At 34.3% G+C, this 23,891-nt stretch overlaps 1 protein-coding gene across 1 annotated transcript; it reads left to right on the forward strand.

Annotated features, from left to right (window-relative positions):
* Positions 1 to 4,863: 4,863 nt before the first annotated feature.
* On the forward strand, positions 4,864 to 14,820 carry LOC112058341 (uncharacterized). The gene is made up of 2 exons (XM_024099101.2): positions 4,864 to 5,191; positions 13,576 to 14,820. Exon 2 carries the CDS (start codon positions 13,591 to 13,593, stop codon positions 14,701 to 14,703), a length of 1,113 nt encoding a protein of 370 aa, XP_023954869.1. The 5' UTR covers positions 4,864 to 5,191; positions 13,576 to 13,590; the 3' UTR covers positions 14,704 to 14,820.
* The last annotated feature ends 9,071 nt before the right edge of the window (positions 14,821 to 23,891 follow it).

A 23,891-nucleotide genomic window follows, 5' to 3' on the forward strand; every position in this document is an offset into this window, starting at 1 on the left:
TAACCCTGCGCATTGTGAAGTAATTGAAAAATCGGTGCCTCGAACTACATTCAGCATTTCTATCTATTATTCAGTTGACAATCAGGCGAAATTCTGAAAAACGGCGAAAAACATTCGCCTGTTGTTTCTCGACGATTCGGGGTATAAAAAATTCAGCGACTTAATCGCCGCCGCGACCAAACAAGCGCCCGAGCGACCGATGATAGTTGGCAATTTATTCCAGTCAATTCGGAAAACCGGTGACGAAAAGCCTTTTATTATGACACCGGGTTTTAGCCTACCGCTTTGCCATTAGCTATTAACCTGGCGTTGTTGATAACTTGGGAATTTACCTGTATCCGCTATATGAGTAGTGTTTGTGTTTTCGGCTTTTAAAAGTCTTATCACCAAGATATTTTGTTGCATCGAATACAATTGACGACCTCTCTGGCGCCGTCGGTAGTGCTCTGGTTCTCAACAGAGAGGTCCTGGGTTCCATTTCCAGCTCAGTCAGTTTAGGATTTTATATTTTCTAAATTGGCTCAGGTCTGGTGGTAGGCTTCGGGCGTGGCTAGTTACCACCCTTCGGGAAATGACGTGCCGTCAAGCGATTTAGCGTTCCGTTACGATGCCGCGTAGAAAACGTCAGAGAAATATGGTTAGAATAAGTTGTACTTTTTAAAAGTTTCATCTTAAACTCCTCGGCACAGGTTTGATCGCAGTCAAGGGCTTACTTGTCATACAATAAAAAAAATTGTAATTTGCAAGTTGTAGCAGAAAAGATGTTACAGTACTGCAACTATTACTGCATAACAAAATTCACTGCATAAAGAAAATTGGCTTCTAAGGACGCGCTCTAAATAATAAAAAAGAAACCTTAAAGTTTTCATAGAATTAGGTAGGTATAACTAACGTATTTTAAGTGGTAAATAGTTTGTTATATTATATAATAGGCAAATAGTTTGTTTAGTTACTAGTAAGTATTCTTCAATGATTTGGAAGGCAGTTGCAATAATTACGTACAAGCTTATTTTAATTTATTTCATCCATATTAATTCGCTAATATTGACATCTTCGAGTAACAATCAATCTAGCATGATCCTCCAAGATAAAATATAGATCCTCCGATATTTTTGTTCACAGCATATGCGGGTGCACCGCCGGTTCCCTGATCTCAGGGTGGGGTGGAATCTGCGGACTCATCAAAACAATAAACAAAGTATCGGGACCCTATTTTATTATGTTATTATGCACGCCGCCCTATGATTTACGCTGCATGCACGCTGAAAATGTTTACTCAAAAGATTCTTATTTTTCGCGCTGAAATGAGAAGTTAGCACACAAATTAAAGTAACAGGAATTATCGAAAAAAATATTCGAGTTTACTCTCTAGTAAGTAAGAAAGAAGTCAAATGTATGATTTTACAGGATAGGCAAAATCTATTTCTAGAAATATAATTGTGTTCTTAACGCTATATCAAGCTGGTGTTCTTTTGCTTAATTTTGATTTTCTTTTCTTTGATTTGTGGTATGATATCTATACTAATATTATAAAGCTGAAGAGTTTGTTTGTTTGATTGAACGCGCTAATCTCAGGAACTACTGGTCCAATTTGAAAAATTCTTTCAGTGTTAGATAGCCCATTTATCGAGGAAGGCTACAGGCTATATATTATCCTCGTATTCCTACGGGAACGAGAACCACGCGGGTGAAACCGCGCGGCGGCAGCTAGTAAAATTATATAAAGAAGCAAAATACTAATCTGAAAAAATGTATTTAGCGATAAGACCTTAAAAGCATAGACAAATAGTTTTATATAAATGGGTACAACGGCTCAGGGGCACAAATAATAATATTGGTAAATTTTTCCCCCGAAAACTTCTGTCACGAAAAGCCCTAATAAATGCTGCATCAGTTAAGATTTTTTTTTCGCCAAACTATTTGGCGTTTGGTAGATGCCGCTCACAAGAATGACCTAAGGATTGAAAAAAACTACTCTATCTATCTTATACTGCATCGTAATTTAATTTTACTTGAAATAAATGATTTTTGATTTGATTTGATTTGATTTAATCTCACGGAAGAACGTATTCAAGGGCTATCTAGTCGATGATTAAAAATAAACTTATAATGTGATATTAAAAGATGTTTTTATCCGACGTTAGAGCTAGGTGACTGTGCAATCATTAATCAGCCCAATAAGATGCAGCGCGCGTTAAAAACAGCGGCGGGAATCAAAATGTAAAAATTAGTCATAATATGGATACGCTCTTAAGATAATTTCAAATTATATTTTCTCTCACTTCTTTAGATAATGGCTTCACTTCTAAAAATATAAACTCTAGTTGATGTCCTGATGATAATAATGACCGAGAAAAAAATTTAAAAATTGGCTAGACAGCTTGAGATCAAGAAGAGATCCTAAAAATGTCACAACTGTATAATATTCTTAATGTACTTACACGAATTTTGTTATTTTCTACGCTGATTGCTTCGTTATTTCACCGTCAGAATCTGATTGTAGTATTGGTCAAAGGAGCTTCCTACTTCCTTGAAATTTGCCACAATTATACGTTTGTATCAGCAATAATAAATAAGTTGTTACCGTGAAATGGAAAGTAAATAAGTTATAATATTCTTGATATTATTGATTTTAACTTAATTGTCATGTGTGACGCTCTGCTGATTCACCAATTTGGTATTTATTAAAAATCTATTAAGATTAATAACAAATCAACTAAGAATCTACCTACCTACTGTCTGATATCCACGAAGGGTTATAATTAGGCACCGGTTGACATTACATAGAATCTCAATTTCGTATACGTCAAAATAGTGAATTAGCCAGCTGCTTGTTTTATCTGATTAAAAGTTATCCGATGTGAATATTGAAAATATGGGAAATTTTCGTTTTTTCATTTTTCGTTTTTCCATTTTTCGTTTGTCCCTCTGGAGTTTGGACAACCCATTGTTTTTAATTTTAGTAAAGATGATGAATAGTAATTTATTTACACACAATATATGTGTGTGGGTGTATAAATGTCAGATCCATATTAAGACAAACCAAATTTTTTGACATAATGATGATAAAAATATGATGTTGAGCTCCCCTCCGGATATCCGATGGATATTGTGTTATCCGGCGTCACAATAAGAAGCTCGTGATAAATTTGTACCGGGAGTCTTGATTGATAACTCTGGGAGCCGTGCGAAAACACGTGGTACCACGTTTTAATGAAACCTACTACTTCTTGGTTTCAATGATGTAAGTAAGTTTTTTATTTATATAAGAAATATAAACAAAATAATTATTAACAGCTTATTTTAATGGCCTTGTGCCAGGTCTTCTGTCGTTAAAGAAAATGGGGTAAAGGGATAAAATATAAAAAAAATAACAACATGAGGTTATTGAAAAGGCGTTGTTTTTTGGAAATTTATGATGATGTAATTAATATATTGCTATCTATAACGAGGTTATTGAAAAGAAAATGAAAGTTTTTAGAACTCTAGGATGATTATAATATTCTGCTATCTATAAAATATATTTGAACGACAATTATACATAATCAACGCACAGTCCAAGATATTGGAGCCTTCAAAGTTTTACATGAAGTTATGAAAATAACATACTTGTATTTAGAAATCATGGATAGGTATTAAACATGGAAATGACATAACATGTTTCAGGATTTTTGGGTTGGGATTTCAATGGGATGTTGGTATTTTTTTTTCATATATATTATTATTTGACGAACCTAGCAGAGGGTCTACCTGATGGTAAGTGGGAAACAATCGCCTATACACTTCACACTGCAACACTTCACAGGCCATGCAAGATATACATCCTACAGGGTTGTGTTCATCAATATGAGGCATAGCATGTGCCTGTAGTTACACCAGCAATTATCGTCTCTAGACCAGTTCACAGCAATGCTTCAACAAGAGTTGTTCTGTCTGTTTATAGTGACGGCAAATTCCACTGAGATCATCAATAGCCGGCAAGAAACTCAACCGGTTTGGTTTTTTGAAAAAAATCATTACAATAATAGTTATTTATTAAAACATTTACAATATTGGTAATTTCTATGTAAAATTGGCTTTAACTTTTTTTCAAACTCCTTGAGAAAAACCTACTTTACTTCCTTTGCAATTATTAATACACACGTTCTTTTACACTAAATCTATTTTAATTTTATCCCCTCAAGATTGGTGCTAATCAATCGTCTGAAAAGTTGAAGCGATCAATATGCGAATCGCCATATTCTGTATAACACGGCCAATTTGTAATATGGCCATTTTTATAAAAATCCTCCTTGCTACAAATGGTATACTAAAATTAGGTGTGTTATAACGATATTCTCTCTCTCACAAGAGTCTGGAGCTTCGAAGGAGGTGTGGAAGGCGTGTTAGAAGATGACCACGCCTACTCTTATAGGCGTGTCAAAGTAAAAATCATATTAAAATAACTGCTGAAACATTCTACATTTCTGGTATAGGTTCTGCTTCAATACTAGTACTTCATTGAGAAAATACTTTTGATCTACAGGTATACAATACTTTACTACGAAAATTAACATTTTCAGAATAAAAATCTTATATTTTTATTTTATTTAACCAAAATTTCGAATGTAAAATTTGCCACATTTTTATGTGCATTCATCCTGTCCTTATTTTAAAAAAAATAATTTACTTTCTACTGTTTAAGTAAATAAATTCTTATAGTATTTCATATTTCAAGAAAGGGTAAAAAATTGTTACCTTTCATAACTTTTGAGAAAATGTAGCCGAGTACTACGTGCTACGGAACTACGTAGCCCGTAGTAATATTATCTAAAATCTGAAACCGTAGGCGGGGCTTTCGCACGAAACTACCCGAAGTTATCCGAAACCAAACGACAGTGTAAGCAGACGGAAACCAATTTCCGAAGACACTTCAAACCAAATGTTTCCCTCTTGAAATATCTGAATTACCAGGGCGTAAGGGGAGCGGAGGAGGTCGATGAATAGTGGTGCGCCCTGTGAGAAAATGCATGGAAATCGAGGGATGAAAAGGAATTCGCCAGGATGTGTTACGTAACGCCAGTTGAGTATCTGCAGTGTAAGCGGGAGCACGTGTTGTCCAGTTCACGAAGTACACAATAAACAACAACAACGTGTTTACGGTCGTAAACAACACAACTTTTTTGGACTCTGACTTCAACACTTGAATTTGGTAAGTGCATACTTGTTTCATGAATGTTTTTTAAATGTAGCAATGATATATATGATATAGTATATTTTTATACGTATTTATGATTATTTTGAATGAGTAATTTTGAGGGAAACTTTGTAATTTATTTTGTTTTTAAAACATGGCCTTACTTTATATTATTTCAGCTATGTGATATGATAGTAGATCGATAATTTTGAATGGCTAAGATTTCAAATATTTTTGAAAATCGTACCATACGTGCGTCTATAAGTAAAATTTCGGGATTTCTTTAATTTGAAGCATTACATGAATACGTACATACTAAAATTATGGTGATAAAGAAATCCATTTATATAATTAAGTACCGTAATATATATAGGTTTTATTTTATATTGGCTTTAAATACTAGAAAATAATAATACCTAATACAAATAACAGACACTGCCATTGCAATTACTTTCACAAGTCCGCCGGTAACACATTTTCATGTTTTATAATTTACCATTATGATGTTAACATGGGTAATTGTTTTTATTTCTAAAAAATATTGAAAATCCAATCATTAGTTTTTGTTAATTAACATTGAGTAAAAACTCTAATTAGCTCTAATTAGCTGCAATTGCAAAAACTTTGCAATTGCACGTTGTAGAGTCAACATCTCCTGAGGATGCTCCGGTTTCGGGGTGAAACGTACGTAGAGAGTATTTTGTCGGACCTGGGTGACGTTGTCGCATGGGTTCGCCGAATTTTCGCGGATGATAGCAAAATAAATAAATCATTGTATAGTCATGATAGTATTTTATGTCAAATAGCAATTTTTAAAATAAAATTCATAATTAATTTATTCATTGAGGACTTACGTTAATTTTGAATGTTTGATACATTGATATTATGCTATTGTTTTTACTTTATTATAGAAAAAAATAATGGCGAGAAGTAAAGCTTTACGCGGGTAATTATTTTCAAATAAATAAAACTGTGTGTGATTGTAATTTTAAATTAACAGCTTTTCACTGCACATGAAAGTAAAAAAAAACATGTTATGTCATATAAAATATTTAATTTAAATAGGTTGATGACAGTTTAAGTATTAGAAGAAAAAAAAATTAAATTATAGTAGGTATATCAATTTTATGGTATTCTGTTTTCTGCAATTAATAATCTAAAAAAATATCATGAGAATTGATGGTTTGAAAATATATTTGTGTAAGGACCATTTCCATTTAAAATATTAAAAAGAATATACAAAAAAAAACACTGCAGAGAACCTTTATAAATATTCTATTAAGGTTTTCGTTGTTTAAATAAAAACATCAAAGGACGTCAAAAAGCGCCATCATACACTTTTATAAATTAGGATATATTTAAAAAAAATTTAAATCACAAAAATTTGCAAACTAACGCATCAGTAGGTACGCCGTGCACCATCCAATCTCGAACTTTAAATAGTGACAAATATTAGTAATGCGTTGCATCTAAAAAAAAATTATATACTTACAGTAGCTGACGCCCGTGACTTTGTCCGCGTGGTCAGTTTTTCACAAATTCTGCACGAACCATGTATTTTCCGAGATAAAAAGTAGCTTATTTGTTAATCCAGAGTAAAATCTATTTCCATTCCAATTTTCAGCCAAACCGCTTCAGTAGCTGCAGCACATAGGAGGAACAACATACACACACACACGAACTTTCGTCTTTATAATATTAGTGTGATTACTTTCATGATAAACTTGACCTTATTTTGAGGTTGCACAATCTTTATTAATTTCTTCTAAGTTAAGTTATAGCCTCAATAGCTCAACGGTAAGAGCGGATCTCATCATCGGATATGGCAAATATTCTTTTAAAAAAAAATTTTAACTCCTGATAATCGCGAATCCTGATGATTCTGATGATGATGATAAAAACTAATGTTCGTTAAATCAAATCTAAATAATACACACAATAATAATAATAATCTGAGTAATAAGAACTTGACCTTATTTTGAAGTTACAAGATCTTTATTAATTTCTTCTAACAGCCGTTTTCAATAACCTACCTATCCGATATTTCGCGTACTAAAGTTAAGAAAATCAATTTTTCTGTTCTTATCTGCTATTCAATAACCTACTGACAGCTAGTTTGCCTATCTATATTAATATTATAAAGCTGAAGAGTTTGTTTGTTTGTTTGATTGAACGCGCTAATCTCAGGAACTACTGGTCCTATTTGAAAAATTCTTTCAGTGTTTGATAGCCCATTTATAGAGGAAGGCTATAGGCTATATATTATTCCCGTATTTCTACGCGAACGGGAACCACGCGGGTGAAACCGCGCGGCGTCAGCTAAAAGATAAAGTAAAGATAGTTTGACAGTTACTAATAAATATAAGTAATAATAATCGAAGATAGCTATCTATCCGTAATCTTGGGTAGGTTATTGAATTTAGTTCCAGATAATCGCGAATCCGTCTAACTGATGTTCGTTAAATCAAATCTGCACTGTATCTCGCGACGTGTTGTTTTCGTTGCATATCGGAATGCACCCCTATTTGCTTCCCCTTGTTTACCGTGTGTTGCCCTCCGTGATGCAGCCTGATGGAGGAAAACACCTTTCCCTTAAATTAAATACAAAAAGTTTTATTTACGTACTTCATCTAAATTGACTGCTGTTTTTAGGTAATATTATTTAATTTTTATTTCGGTTATGCCCGTGTCTTATAATGTTTTCGATTCAGTTTTTATTTACATTTTTTTGTTTATCTGATCTCAATGAAACATAACCTGTTTAGTGTTTACTGTTAATTAAAAAACTAAATATTACGGTTTGGAAGATTTTGAAGTGGTACAAATTACGAGCCGGTCCGATTTAGGCAACTCCACTGTAATTATCTTTTTTAGGCCAGTCAACATAATTAGCATCAAAGACTTATTAAACAGGCAGACGGTATCTCGCTGTCAAATAACTGCAGCACCATAATGGCGCCCAGTATAAATGGGTGAGTTTGAAATGTATAGGAAGGCGGTCTGTCTTCAAAAGTGCGTGTCGGCGTGTTACGTACACGCCGACACGCACTTTAATATGCGAAATGGCGTCACTTTTTATTCGTCTATGATTAGCACGCAATCTTTTTAAGGCGGTCGACGTCCACGTGAACTTTTAACCTGCGATTTTTTCTAATTCCAATAAAATCAATAATTGACAGTCAAATTTACGGGTAGGTTATAAAAGAAATTGTCGCCTCAAAAAGGAGTCGCCTTGAACATAAAATATTCATTATAACACGGAGCTAATTAAAGAAAAGCTGATCTGAATATTTGATTACTCCAGCCAGAGGGTAATAAGCTAACCGCGGCTTGGCTCGGATTAATAATTCACGGATTGAACAATTGAATCTGCTCGCGATACCTGTATTAAATATGCAAATTAGTTATTTATTCAAGTCGCGCCACTTTCGTAAAGGGGACTTTATGAAAACTTGGCGCTAATTTGCGTGTCTCTCTTGTCATCTTTGTGATAAGCAAATGCCCCAGAATCTGGCGTATTAAAATATTTTGTACATAGCTATGAACTTTCCAATGTTGAAAATAGATTTCAAATAGAATTTTGTATTCATCATTGTCAATCCCTATTCGGCTCACAGCTGAACTCGAGTCTCCTCTCAGAATGAGAGGGGTTAGGCCAATAGTCTAATAGCCACGCTGGCTCAATGCGGATTGGCAGACTTCACACACGCAGAGAATTAAAAAAAATCTCAGGTATGCAGGTTTCCTCACAATGATTTTCTTTCACCATTTGAGACACGTGATATTAATTTTTTTTAAATGCACAAAACTGAAAAGTTGGAGGTGCATTTCCCGGACCGGATTCGAACCCACAACCTTCGGAATATGAGGCAGAGGCAGGTCATATCCACTGGACCATCACGGCTCTAGGATTTTGTATTACTGTAAATAAATATCTACCGTTTTAAGTTATCTATAGGCATGCAAAAAACCATACATAGTTCTTTAGAATAAATAGAGCTCTTAAATTTAGCACTTATTTACGCGATTCTCTTGTCATCTTTCTGATAGGCAAATGTTTCAGAGTCCAGGGTTTTGCGATGTTTTGTACATAGCTATTTACTTTACAATGACGTACATAAAGTACTGATATGATTTTCTATAATTTCTACTAACTAATAAATACTTTTTGAAGTTATTAATCATTTATTCATGTAGTTCTTTAAAAAATAAATAAAGCTCTAAAAATTTAACGCTAATTTGCGTGTCTCTCTTTTTTTTGTGACAATCAAATGTCCCAAAACCTTAAATATTATAAATGGTATAATGACTTAATACTGATATGATTTATACGCATTTAGTTCTAAATAAAAACTTGGGTTTTTTATTTTGACTAAAAATTTTGCCTAAACCTACGAAGTTATTTTAAAATCTATACATACATTTAAGTAAACTCTTGTAACCTAAGAAGAATTAATTAGAACTCAATAACTATACAAGAAATTCTTATAAAAGTTTGTCTTGTTTAAAACAAACAACTATTCGTTTAAAACCCTGATGATATTTAAACATCAACTTTAATTACTCATAGAAAAAACATCCAAGCCAATTTGCGTACAATCATCCAAGCCGGAGCTAATCAAAATTATTAATTGGGGAATATTAAACAATAGCAAGATATTGTTGGCCCCGGGGAGACGTTTAATTTAGATTATTTATAATTTCGCGGCGAGTGGGCGCGGGGCAAGACGGCTACGAGCTAATTTCCAAAATAAATATTAATTCAATCGTTCCTCTGGTCTGTATGCGAGTCATTCGCCAGTGGTGATGTTATGACAACAATTTCACTGTGGTTTTAACGTTTATTGCATTAGTTCTTGTTTACATAAATAAGTTTCATATCACCTCAACACATTCAGACTGCGTTTGTGTAGTGTCTGCGGAACACGTGACGTCGTATTATCATTAAGTCATAGACAATTGATCAAGTAGAATGCAAATAAAATAAAAGACAGACCGATAGTTGGACAGACGGACAATCTAGCTTTATTATTCCATAAAATAATATAAGAATTATAGGAAAAGATAATAAATACGTCGTGTAAATAATCCGTATAGGTAATAGGTCAGCCAAAGAAAAACGAGCCTAGATATGCCTCTAAAACGGCATACTACTAGTTTTATTAAAAAGGCATGGATATGACTATTAAGGATGTTATTGCTAAGTAATATATATTTTATAATCATCATTCCAATTTGGCCTAGTATTACTAACATCTCATAAGATGTTAGTAGTGATATGAGTATACATATAACGGTTGATCGTTAGAATACCTATATTCTTACTTATTGTTTAGCCATAACATCCTTAAAAGTCCAAATTTTACGAATTTAAACATTTATTATTCATAGTACTTATGTTCATTGTGAGAAATGCTCCGTTTTTTTATCCTCATAATTCAAACAATATTTCTACGTAGCTAAGTTACACACACGCAGATTCGTTAATCAACACTATAATATATAAGAGAAATCCCTCGGAGTTAAATGTTCTTTTTAATTCATTAAGCGGACAAGACTGCGCCTGTCATATTATTTCGTATTAACATTCATTAATGATAGTTTGCATTTTATGATCATCATTCCAACTTGGCCAAGTTACACACACGTAGATTCATTAATTAACACTAGGAGCAGTTGAGACATGTCCCTCGAAGTCGATGGAAATATTGTTATAATCTCAATAAATTAAGCGGACAAGACTGCGCCTATCATTATTGATATTTCGTATTAACCATCATCAATGGCAGATTGCTTTTTACGATCATCATTTCAACTTGGCCAAGTTTCACACACGTAGATTCGTCAATTAACACTAGAAACAATTGAGACATGTCCCTCGAAGTCGAAGAAGGGAGATATTGTTTTCAATAAAGTAAGCGGACAAGACTGCGCCTATCATTAATGATATTTCATATTAACTATCATTAATGATAGTTTGCATTTTATGATCATCATTCCAACTTGGCCAAGATTCACATACGTAAATTTGTTAATTAATTGTAGGAGCAGTTGAGACATGTCCCTCGGAGTCGAAGGAGATATTGTTTTCAATAAATTAAGCGGACAAGACTGCGTCAACCGCCGGCGGGCTCCGTCAACACAATTATTATACTCGGACAGCCACCCCTGTTGATAGACATGTTACTAAATAAATTAACTGGACTTATTGCTTCGAGTTACAATTTGCAGAAAGAACTCTTTATAAAGTCGAAGCTAAAAAGCGGCTTTATTAACTGTGTATTTAATTTATTCATGAAGATAATTAGTAATTTTATTTTAACGGTCTTTTAAAATTACGACTAGATATAGATATACCTAGCTAGGCGTAATTGAACCTACCTGAACAGATGTTCAGTTTTTTATTTTTTTTTATTTATTATTATTTAACAAACAACACATTGAAATTAAGCCTAACCATAGTGCAACACAAACCACAGTTAGTTTTACTGTGCACTGGTTATCATTGCATACAATAAATACAATATTTAGGAACAAACAGAACATTATTAACAAACAGAAGAGGATAAATAAACAGATTAACAAACAGAAGAGGATAAATACCAAGAATAAACATTATAGTATATATATTAGTAGTAGGGTAGTTAAAAAAAAAAAAAGTGTGAGTGAACCGGTGCTGCGACGCTACACAGGCTGTCCCAAAAAATAATTCTTTAGTTTCCGCTTATGTACGTTCGTGAGTATATTGGTATCTCTTAGAAGATTCTTTACCGCATCCGGAAAATCGTTAAAGATTGTTGGAACAATATATTCCAGCCTTCTCTTACCATACCCATTTATGAAGTTCGGTACATACAATTTACATTTTTTTGAACTTCTTAGTTGTTTATTGTATGTAATTTCCTTCAGTTTAGGTTTTACTTGAAGGTACTGCTCTGTTATTATGGAATATTTTGTTTTTACGTCTATTGGCATTAATTTACAGTAATTAAATAAGACATGATAATCATTTCTATATTGTTGTTTTATTTTTCTAGGTACAATGGTTTTTAAAAGGCGTAGTTGAAGTTGATATATTTGATTAATATTACTTTTATACGTAAGACCATAACTACTCAATCCATATGATATTATTGATTCACCTAGTGCTTTGTACATCATTAGTAAGGTGGAAAATGGAACTTTGTTATTGATCAATGATAGTTTAGCCAGGAGAGCACGAAGCTTATCGCACACATAATTAATGTGTTCTTTCCATTGAAGACGATCATCGATAATTAATCCTAGGTATCGTTGACTGGAGACCGTCTCAACGGAAGCACAACTACAAATATTAGATGTCCGTTTTGTAAAATGTTGCTCGTTTTTATGCATACATTGATGGCTATGTGCTATAAGCTTTGTAATACCATTGTATCTGTTATGACTCGAACTAATGTACATCATTTTAGTTTTATCAACATTAATAACTAGGCCAACGTCATGCGACCATTTTAATAGTGAATCAAAATCTGATTGAAGCTGGAACATAGCTTCGTGGATGTCGTGATGAGCGGACACTAAGCAAGTATCATCAGCAAATTGAAACATTTCGCACGTTTTAATTTTATTTGCAAGATCATTTACATACGTTAAAAAATGCAAAGGGCCAATAACCGAACCTTGTGCTGTTCCCTGTGTTACAGTCACATCTTTACTTAACGTTTCTTCAATTTTCACTCTATACAACCTGTCAGTCATGTAATTTTGACACCATTGCAGAAGTGGGCCCCTTATTCCATTATCTTGTAGTTTTTCAAGTAGGACGTTGTGTCGAAGCATATCAAATGCTTTACTGTAGTCTATATATACAACCAAGACATGTTTTTTGTTATTTAAATGCTTATTGACAGAATCTGTAAATGCTGATAGTAGTTGCGATGTGCTCTTTTTCTGCTGAAAACCATATTGCTTATCAGATAATACGTTGTGATCTTTATAAAATGCGTGTAATTGCTGACAAATGTACTTTTCAACAATTTTGTCAATTGTGGGTAATATTGTAATAGGTCGGTAATTATTATAGTCGCTTGTGTTACCTTTAGTTAGGTTCAGGAGTTACGTAGTCGACTTTCAAATAAGTTCACGTATTTTTTTTTCAAATATAGCTAAATAAATTTAAAAGAAAAAGGTTTTTTTATTAGATATATAAGCAAGCGCTTGACCACAATAAAGCTTGGCTTGAACATACCCACATTGTAGGTGGTATGGATGACATAAGTCTGGTATTCCATAGATTTAAAACAAAGATGCTTGATCCCGACTTGTTATTGGTACTGGTACCATTCAATGCCTATACAAGGTTTGGTGTTAAGTGCACGAGTAATTTCAAAAAAAATTAAATTTTTGTTTTGTTTCAGAATACTGATACAAAAATGAGTGCACGGCCCGCAGCCGCCGGCGCTCGTGCGAAGAAACAAAACCATGCAAACATCCCGTGCCCAATCGAAGACTGCGCGCGCTTCACCTACGGCAAACTCCCCGATCACTTGACCAAAATCCACGGCATCACTGGACCTGACAGAGATGCACTCAACGAACAACAAAGAAAGAGATTTTTCAACGGAGAACTCTGCCAAGTCCGGTATTTGAAAGAGACAGCAATACGAGACCTTTGGGGTGCCGATTACGACGATCCACGAATCCGGGCAAAGATACACCAGAGCTACGGTCTTGTGAAGATTAGAATTATTCCGTTAGCTGCTTCTCAACGCGCTCGCCCTTTGACAGAACAAGATGCGAACGTTTTAACAGCGTACAATGCTAGAACTGCTCCACGACCTGCTCGCGTTCAGAAATCCAGAGCACGACCAACACCGTATTCAATACCAGCAGCTGTTCCAATTGAAAGACGAATATCAAGCGAGTCGAGTGAAGAAGAAACCCCTCGTAACTCTCTCCCACCGTCGCCTCCACCATCATCACCCTCCCTACCACCATCTCCGGCGCCATATGAACTCCAGCCAGTGGAGACACGCTTGCGAGACATATTCGATTCCAAAATCGATGCTGGATACAAAGCGGTTATTGATGACATGAAGAAATCCATGTCAATGGGCCGGACGCTCGGTACGAGGAAGCGCAAAGCTTATCGAACTTACCGACGTTATGCTAAACGTTTGATCGCTTATCTACATCGACAGCACTCACCTTTAGCTTACGATGTCGACGTCTTACTCTGTGGAGAGAGACAAGTTTGCGCGTTCTTGGAGAGAATCAGTGGAGAGCACAAAACGAAAACGTTGCGGAACTACATAGTTGCTGCAATCAAACTTCTCGATTCTCGACTATTTGCTATCGAGACTGATCCGTCTAGCAAAGAAAAAGTGGCATCCATGACGCGTGTATACGATGTCCTACACGCTAAACTGAATGCTTGCGACAGGTTACTTGCCCAAAAGGAATCTCCCTCAAAAAAGGACTTCAGTACCTTCGACAGCGACCCTATGGATCAAAGTTTCAACGAAAGCTATGATGATCTAGTGTAAAAAGCTGCATTGTATTGAAGTTTAATGTATATCTTAATGTGATATTGTGAAAATATTTTCCAAATTTTGTCGTGTTTTAGCGTCGGACAGTATTAAAAATACAGTGCTTTTCTCTAGTCAAGGTTATTGCGAATATGTTATACAGTAAAATACGCTATCATTAACATGATCATTGTTTATAAACAAATCTTTCTTATTTTGAATGCATTCATGTTACTTGTAGAGCTATTTTATATATAAATCGTTGTAAATATTCATATAATAAGTAGATACCTATTTAATTGTCTATCTGTGTCAAAGTCTTTTGCTATATTTTTTTCATTATTTTTTTACATAGAGATTAGACAAATCTGATGACTTCTCATCTTCTTTTAACTTTCAACACGATTAACTACATTACGATAAAAACAATCACAATTCACGATTATTTAAATCGTGAATTGTGATTGTTCTGATTTGTTGTTTTTTTCTAAATCTATGATTTTTCTAAATCTAAACTTTTTGCTATAATCACATAGGTAAACGCCGTGCAAAGCGTGTCACTTTTGCGTAACTGCTTTTGTCATGAACAAAATATAAAACTCTGTGTTTTATGTAAATAACTATATGATTAAAATTACAATGTTACCGATATAATAGTAGATAACTTACGTATCTAAAGATAAATACTGTAAATATCACAATACGTGTTTCAAGCAATAAGCTTCTTAATATAAAAATGCATTAAATAAGCAACAGGTAATATTTATTATAATGTAATTAATATTGTAGGACACAACATACATAATATTGTTTCTGATAGTAACTAAATCCACTTCGGTACGCCATCTCGTGTATATAATAGACAATAATTTATTTTTTTATTTTTTGTGTGAACGAAAATAATCAAAAACTGTATTATCAATTAATGTTATGAACACTTACCCACCAAAGACGTTAAATAAAAAGTTTATTTAGTTATGTAACTATTCTTTAATGTAAATATTTATAAGTAAAATAAATAATTACTTAATTAGGTAATACATTTCAAGTGGTAATAAATGTCATAGACATAGATTTGTGGTTTGTTTGTTTTGCATTCACACCTAGATGGAAAGTGCCTATTGACGCTTCACTTATGGATACCCATATTGTAGATAAAAATACATTGTAGAAAATCATCATTATCAACCCGTCGTATAGCAAGTTAACAACCTACTATGGGCCCAGACCAGACAGACTTTTTTATATTCAATGACAACTTAGTTTTGCCACGAGCGATGCCTACCACAAGCTGGCCTATTCACTAATTTGACCTATAATAACAACCTATTAAAATAAACATCAAATCAACTGAGAAATGTCATCTACCGGACGGTTATCAGTAGGGACCGAATGTCATTTGTTACGAGTCCAAAAATCTAAATTTCGTATAAGTCAAGTAACATATGTTGACGTTAGTGAATTCGCCTGCAGACCAAACCACAGACAATTTAAAAATATATAAAATCCTAAACTGCCTGAGCAGGGAATCGAACCCAGTACCTCTAAAGAGTTCTCCCTTCTCGAGAGAGGATGTGGAGTTTATTAGCTTAGACCCACTGTGGTGCTCTAATATGGCGAGTTAAAGGTTTTGTTTGATTTAGTCACTATTAGTTGTAGAGTTCCCAACTCCGAGCTGAACATTTTTACTGAGAATTTCTAAAAGAAAGAAAAGCTCAATATTATAAACCAAACTAGAACACGAACCCTGGACCTCGTGATTTGAAGATAGACCAAATTGTAGATAACTATCAAAATATCACAGTAGATATAATAAGAAATATGCAAGGACATAGGTACCTACCTAGACTGAGAGATGAATGAATAGAAATGAGATGGCCGATAAGAAAAAGGAATCAAAACGTTTTGTATGTGCCCATAAACAGATGGCGCTTTACCTGCCTGGCACACGTAAATATGTATAATATTTCTTTAAACCCTAAGTTGATATTTTGCCTGTGATCGCACCAAAAATTCACCTTCATCAAACCATCATCAGCGCGAATCGCCTTGGTGGATCAGAAGTGTTAGAACAAATTAAGTAAGTACTTACAATATGAAGATTTGTACTTGAAGGTGTCGGGAATCGAATCTCTTAACACCTCGAAAATAAACCAAATTGTTATAAGCTATTGGGCCATATGGTCACGCTTACTTGACGGAATTAACTATTTTCTTTACTTTTATAGAAAAGAAGAAATTCGCGTAGAGCGCCATCTTGTATGAAATAGCTATAAAACACTTATCGCGACTGTCTGTTCGGTGATTGGGTTCATATTAAAAATGAGAAGTTTCTTTGCGCTACACAATAGATGGCGCTGACCTAAATCGTCTATGCTCTTTGCAGTTTATGCAATCCTGTTACATGGCGATTGTAACTGCCTGCTCCAGATTCTCCACTGGCAACGCCCACGTTCCTAACGTTCCGTAGACATTCATGAAGTGCCTTCTTCATTCCATTCCTCATTCGTTGAGCAAATGGAAGCCGAAAACATAATTATGGGGTTTTTTGTGTTTTTTTTTTACTTTAATCGATTAAGTAAATTTAAGATAATATATTATTGTAACAATTAAATAAATAATTGTTAATGAATTAGAAGTATCGATTTTGCTAGGGTTGTGTAACTTGAAGGGTCATAATAGTCGATACGACGATACTTACGTTCAGATTATTCGATTTTATGACTAATTTATTTATTTATATAAAGCAATTTATATATTTCATAAGAAATACACAGTTCCATATTTATTTGATAGTTTTGCTTTTATTTCATTGTTTTATTTTCTTCAAAAGTGGAACACGAATACGGCTAATAATTATAATCATTGACCTCTTGTAAATAATGGAGGATTGATGTCCTTTTGCCGTTTGTTGTCAATGGTATTGGAAGGGCGCCCTCTTGATCTTGTACACAAAAACTTGAGATTGGGGAAACGTGATTTCGTGCTATAACATTTACGTGCTTATAGGCGAGTTGTTAAAGGTCGAAGCAAAATATCGTACAATTTCATTTTCCAGGACATCACTATATTAAACATACGGCAATCAAAGACACTGGACATTTTTAAAAATGCCGTAAAGTCTCATTATCTGGTGCAGTAAAGACGATCTGTATATATTATTTCTTTTCAATATAAGGTATTTATTAGTATATTTTGATATGTATTTTATTCATTATTGTAGGTATTTGTGTAATATTGTTTATGTATTAGGATGTAAATTATTTGTATTACTAATACTATGGTTATTTTTGTTTTACGCCACCTGCTGATGTCCTTAAGTTTTCCTAAACCGAAGGTTGCCTGGAAGAAATCGCTACTTAGCGATAAGGCCGCCTTTTGTATGCTGATCTCTTTCTAATTTGTTTTTTATTTCACTTGTTTTTGTCTTTGTGGTGTGCAAATAAAGTATATTTATCTTATCTTTTATCTTATATTTCTATGATACGAATCTTACTGTTTTTAACCAACTTCCAAAAAGGAGGATGTTCTACGTTCGGCTGTATGTATGTCCGCGATATTTCCGTCATTTGGGGATCGATTTTAATTTTTTTTTTTTGAAAAGGTATACTTTGTGTCAGTTTTTTCATGGCATCCTGGAGAATTCGGAAAAATCTTTCAAAAATTGTAGAGACGGCAAGTGGCGCTAGTGCGTTTGATGGCACTCATCAACGATTTACCGAAATTATTTTGTTTAGGCTTAATTAATTTGTATTGATGAGGACTTTCCACCTAGATGGGTTGTGACTGCATTGGAGGTCTGGCGATGAAGACAAAGGACAGTTAAGGTTACTCCTCATCAGTTCACAGTAGGCACCTTGTGTTTGGGCTTGATTTTTTTTTTTGTTAATGTTAGCCCTTAACTACAATCTCACCTGTAAGTAATGATGCAGTCTAAGATGGAAGCGGGCTAACTTGTTAGGAGGAGAATAAAAATCCACATACCTTTCGGTTTCTACACGGCATCGTACCGGAACTTCAAATCGCTTGGAGGTACGTATTTGCCGGTAGGGTGGTAACTAGCCACGGCCGAAGCCACCACCAGCCAGACCTGGACCAATTAAAAAAATCTTAATTGGCCCAGCCGGGGATCGAACCCAGGACCTCCGTTTTGTAAATCCACCGCACATACCACTGCGCCACGGAGGCCGTCAAATACATTTGTATTGATGAGAACTTTCCACATCAATGGGGTGTCTGCATTAGGGGTTGAAGACGAAGGACAGTCAAGGGAACTCTTCGACGGTTCACAGTAGCTAGCTTGAGTTTGAGGCTAATAAATTTGTACTGATGAGAAATTTCCACCTAGATGCATTGTGACTGATATTGAGGTCTAGTGATGATGGCGAAGGACAATAATTAAGGGAACTTCATAACGGCTTACGGTGGCTACATTTTGCTGGGCTTACTTAGTACGGTTCAATAAGTACGCCAAAATGTTAAGTTCGAACAAAAATAATAGCTTATTAAGACAGAAGTTTTACATAGAACAATCACTATCTACTAGTCATGCTGATGCAGTTTGTTATAGAATTTAAGTTGCGTAATCGCGTCATCTGGTGCAATATCCCTCGCTTCGTGGTGAGGCCTACACAATACTTTGTTTGAATTTAAATTAGACAGCGATGTTCCTTCCAAGGTTTTGACACGACTTAGAGCAAAATACACCTGTCTATGGCGATTTTTTTCTTATCTAGATCTATAACAGGATTTACCAATAAAAACATACAAGCAACCAGCAAAAAAGGACTAAGGAATAGGCGAATTTAAGGGAGTGGTAGGGTGTTAATTTTATGTATGAAAGTGATTTTTCACAAGTTGAGAGTATTTCGGAGATAAAATCGCCGTATCACCATGATTTGGTGACACGACACCAATATCATTATCAACACATATAAACAAAATTGAAGTGTGTGTCTGTGATTTCAGGAAAACTTTTTTTTCTCAAGTGCTTATAGTTAACACAACAGCTAACTATTAACAAGCTACCTTTTATCAAAAAAATGGTTCCCGCGGGTTATGTGAAAAATAGAAATTCACGTGGACGAAGTCGCGGGCGTCCGCTAGGTATATATAAAACTCTATACACAGGATGATACGATTCCATCAGCGTAACGAAGTGATGCGATCGCAACGTTACACTGATGTTATCTTTTTACAATGAAGACATCGATGTCCTATTAAAAATGGATTCAAAATCAGTGACTAAAAAGCGTCCTCACTCAATGAGTGCCAAACACAACTTCTTGGCACTCAATTCAAGTAGTCGCATTTGCAAATTCAACCTTAAACTCAAGGTTGAATTTGCTCTCAATTTGGGATTTTATTGGATATTGGACTATATTTAAAGGCCTTTAGTTATAATTTTCTTTACCAATAATTCTAAAACTGTTAAAGCAAAATTGGCCAGTTTTTAAGTGAAATTTTCTACATGATTGTGCGTCCTTTTATTATAAGAGGTCAATGCGTGGTGATAAACCCTGCCCTGAATCATATAACCCTGGAATATGATTAACTAAATTGCTTGTGTTGCAGCACCCCAACTATTATGACTATGTATATTATGTCCCAAAAATTTCCGATATCAGATCCATCCGCGCCTTTTATCAGTTTTTTTTACTGTTTACGCATCACCCTGTTTCTGATAATTTGTCTACTCTTATAATACTGATACTCGTAGTTTTGATAATACTGGTACTTGGCTTCAATCTGATCTTTTTATTGGTTTCTGGCCTACCTACTTCTTTGATTTATTTTGTATGTAATAAAGTTCTAAATGAGGACCAGAACTATGTTTACAATGTGCACAGTTGTTTACATTGAATTTGGCTTTCCTTATTCAAAATGTTTATATCGAAGCAGTAACTGACGTGCCGAGAATGGGGTAAACACACGACAAGCAATACTGTGGTGTCTATTTTTAAAGTCTCACTCACAGGGCTATTCCTGTAACCACTGCCTTGAACCAACATGAGGCACGACCTATTTAAGTTTTATGACTAAACAGCATTCTTGGGAAACAAAGACTTACACAAACCCATTATTACGTTAATGTATTGGCCTATTATATGTATACGAGGTATGTTTAAAAAGTACGGTGATTTTCCAATTTTCACGAGCAACGTACATTCGATTATCGATTGTGTTGATACACAGAATTTCAATCAAATTTTGTGTGAAGAATCGAATCAAGTGATCTAAAACTTTACAAATGTTGACAATGTCGTATGGCGAGTCTGCTCTAAGTAAAAAAGAAAATAACGAGTGGTATAAACTTTTCCAAGTTGGTCGAGAAGATACCAACGACGAACCTTCGTCTGGTCGCCCCTAGCACGTCATCAACAAAAGATATCGTCGAAATTGTAAAAAAAGTTAATTTTGAAAATCGTCGAATTACGATAAGAGAAGTTGCTGACGATGGTGGCATAACAATACGTTCGTGTCATGCAATTTTCGGTTGGTTTGTTCCGCAACTTCTGAATTTTGATCCGTCGCATGAGCATCGCTCAGGAGCTCTTGAATGACGTCAGTGATGATACTGATTTGCTCAAAAGGATCATAACTGGACTTATCATAAACTAGCGGACGCCCGCCACTTCGTTCGCTCTCTTGGACCTCCTTAATCCGGCCCTCTTGAAAATCCATTCTTAGCGGAACTCTACTATTTGTAAACTACTTCCCTGCCAAATTTCGTCTTTGCATTTATATATTAAGATACCAAAAAAAACTGCAACGCTAGACGAGCTTAAGGCTATACCAAAAAGTGCATTTGAGAAGTGCTTTAAAGATTGGAAAAAGCGGTGGTACAAGTGCATCGTATTGTATTGTATATACTTTGAAGAGGACAACGTAATTGTTGTAAATAGAATAAAAATCTACAATCAATCATTTATTCAAATTTTTTATGTACAAAAGTTCGCCTGTCTATCTATTAACATTTCATAGCTAAATTGCTGAGCCGATATGATCATTTTTGGTTAGAGATAAATTGGACCTTGGAGCATAAACGGAGGGAACTTTTTATTCCGATAAAATAAAATCAAGGGTATATATCCAAAACAAAAAAGAAATACATAACAGCTTGAAATTTAAGCCAATTTTCAAAGTTTTAAAGGTTAGTGTAAAATGTCATGAATAATTTTTATTTATTATGGTGGTTAAGCAAACTTCTGAAAAGCTGGCAATGCTCTGTTTCTGAAAATTTGCATGGGTGGCGGTAATCACTTAACATCAGGTGACATTGACACACCTGTCTTTTTGTCCGCTATTTATGAAAAAGCAGGTAGTGAATCATAGAAATATATCTGGAAAATGCTAACGGCTTCGAAGGAATTTTTCGCTTGGCTGAGGTTCCATGCGAATATATTTTCGGATATTCGTAAGCAGATAACGTGTACGAAAAATTGGCCGTTAAACGACGGCTCTAAATAAAATCTCGCTTCGTTTCTCGTTGGAATTCATGAGGAGAGAAAATTTTAAGATATTTTTAGACCAAAGTAACGCCGTTGTAACGATTTTTGCGTTATGCTACTCGAATGTCTGCGTTAAATTATAGAATCTCAAGACATTTTTTATTATTATTAAAAATATATTATATAATTACTTTGATTATCCTTTAAATGAAAAACTTATAACCTGTATGCACAAAAACTCTACTTTACGTATACTTATTAAGATTTAAGGGGACTAGAGGATTTCAGGAGAGCACCTAGACAAAATAGTTGAAAATACTTTATGTACTTTTTATAGTACATACATTTTAAGTCAAATAACATTTATTATTCTGTTTTGTAACTAGATATATTTATATTATACTAATTTGATATTAACTGAAAAAATATAGTAGGTATTATAAAAACAGTTGTCATTTCAGTACTATTGCATATAGGTATTATTTACTTTTCTTTTACAATCTTATCAATCGAAGTGCAATACTACTACAAAACTCATAAAACCGATTATAACAACACGTGCTACTACATGTAGGTACGCAAATAAGTGAATGACATCTACCAGCTTGAAAAGTGCAACGGCAAACAATACAATACGAACTGGTTGACGTCACACGTATTCGGTGCAAAGTGCATGTATGCACCTCGATCTCTTTGCGTTCATGCTACCCTGGTGATCGTTCCTTTTGTCAGCGACACCAAAGGGGCCCTATCCCCTTTGAGAGCACCCTTCTCTGGGTCATCCGTTCGTCACTCGGTCACTGACCGAGGCGACCTTCGTTTACATTTTGCGCTTACTGTCCTATGCAATTTAGAAATGGAATCAGTTGGATAAATCAATCGCATTTTTATTGTTACTTTACATATTTTACTGTATTAATATTTAATACCAATAATTGAATTTTGACATCACTAGGCAAAAATCGTGTATTATTTTACTGTTCTGGGTTAGTTTATTTAAAAAGTGTAAATAAAGGTAATTCCAAGAAATGGAAAATAATATTTCCAATTGTACCCAGAGAAAATGTAAGGGTTCATCATAGTTAATAATAGTTCATCATAGTTAATACCTATTAATATTAATAACATTATTCAAGAAATTGTAGCATTTAAAACGGTATTGTATAGTTATCATTACAAAAAGACACCGTTTTCTTCAAAATCAAATGTAATAAGAATATTCAAAAACAATAAATTATAATTAATTTTAAAGTTATTAAATTTATAATTCGGCTTAAACCAAGTATCCAATGTCTTCACGCTCATCTTACCAGGAACTCGAAGGACAAGGCTAACAGAAAATGAAAGAGTAATCCAATGCAATTTTATGCATACTGCATCTACCTAATTACCTACATAGTGTTATTATAAAGTGATTTCAAAAGTTATTCAAGAGACACGTCACTCTGGTTATTATTTTACAATCATTGAAATACGTAATAAGCTTAGTAAGTACAATCTGTTACTCAACGTTAAAATAGAGTTTCTTTTGATGATATCAAACATTTTCAGTTTTACGTCATACACTCTCAACACGTGTAACATTTTAATCAATATAGACGAAAATAACTTTTACGATCCATTGCTCATAGCTCTTCGAATATTGCTATTTGCACACACTAACTGTCAATACCTGTGAACAAATAGGTATATACTACTTAGACACGAAAACTTATACTGTTGTTGTAGTATGTTTTTAGACTTCTAACTCGAGAT

Source organism: Bicyclus anynana, chromosome 9, assembly GCF_947172395.1.
Source record: "Bicyclus anynana chromosome 9, ilBicAnyn1.1, whole genome shotgun sequence".
Classification (NCBI taxonomy): Eukaryota; Metazoa; Arthropoda; class Insecta; order Lepidoptera; family Nymphalidae; genus Bicyclus; species Bicyclus anynana.

Excerpts from the sequence above, each read along its gene's own strand:
- LOC112058341 (XM_024099101.2), top strand. The coding sequence starts at position 13,591 with ATGAGTGCACGGCCCGCAGCCGCCGGCGCTCGTGCGAAGAAACAAAAC.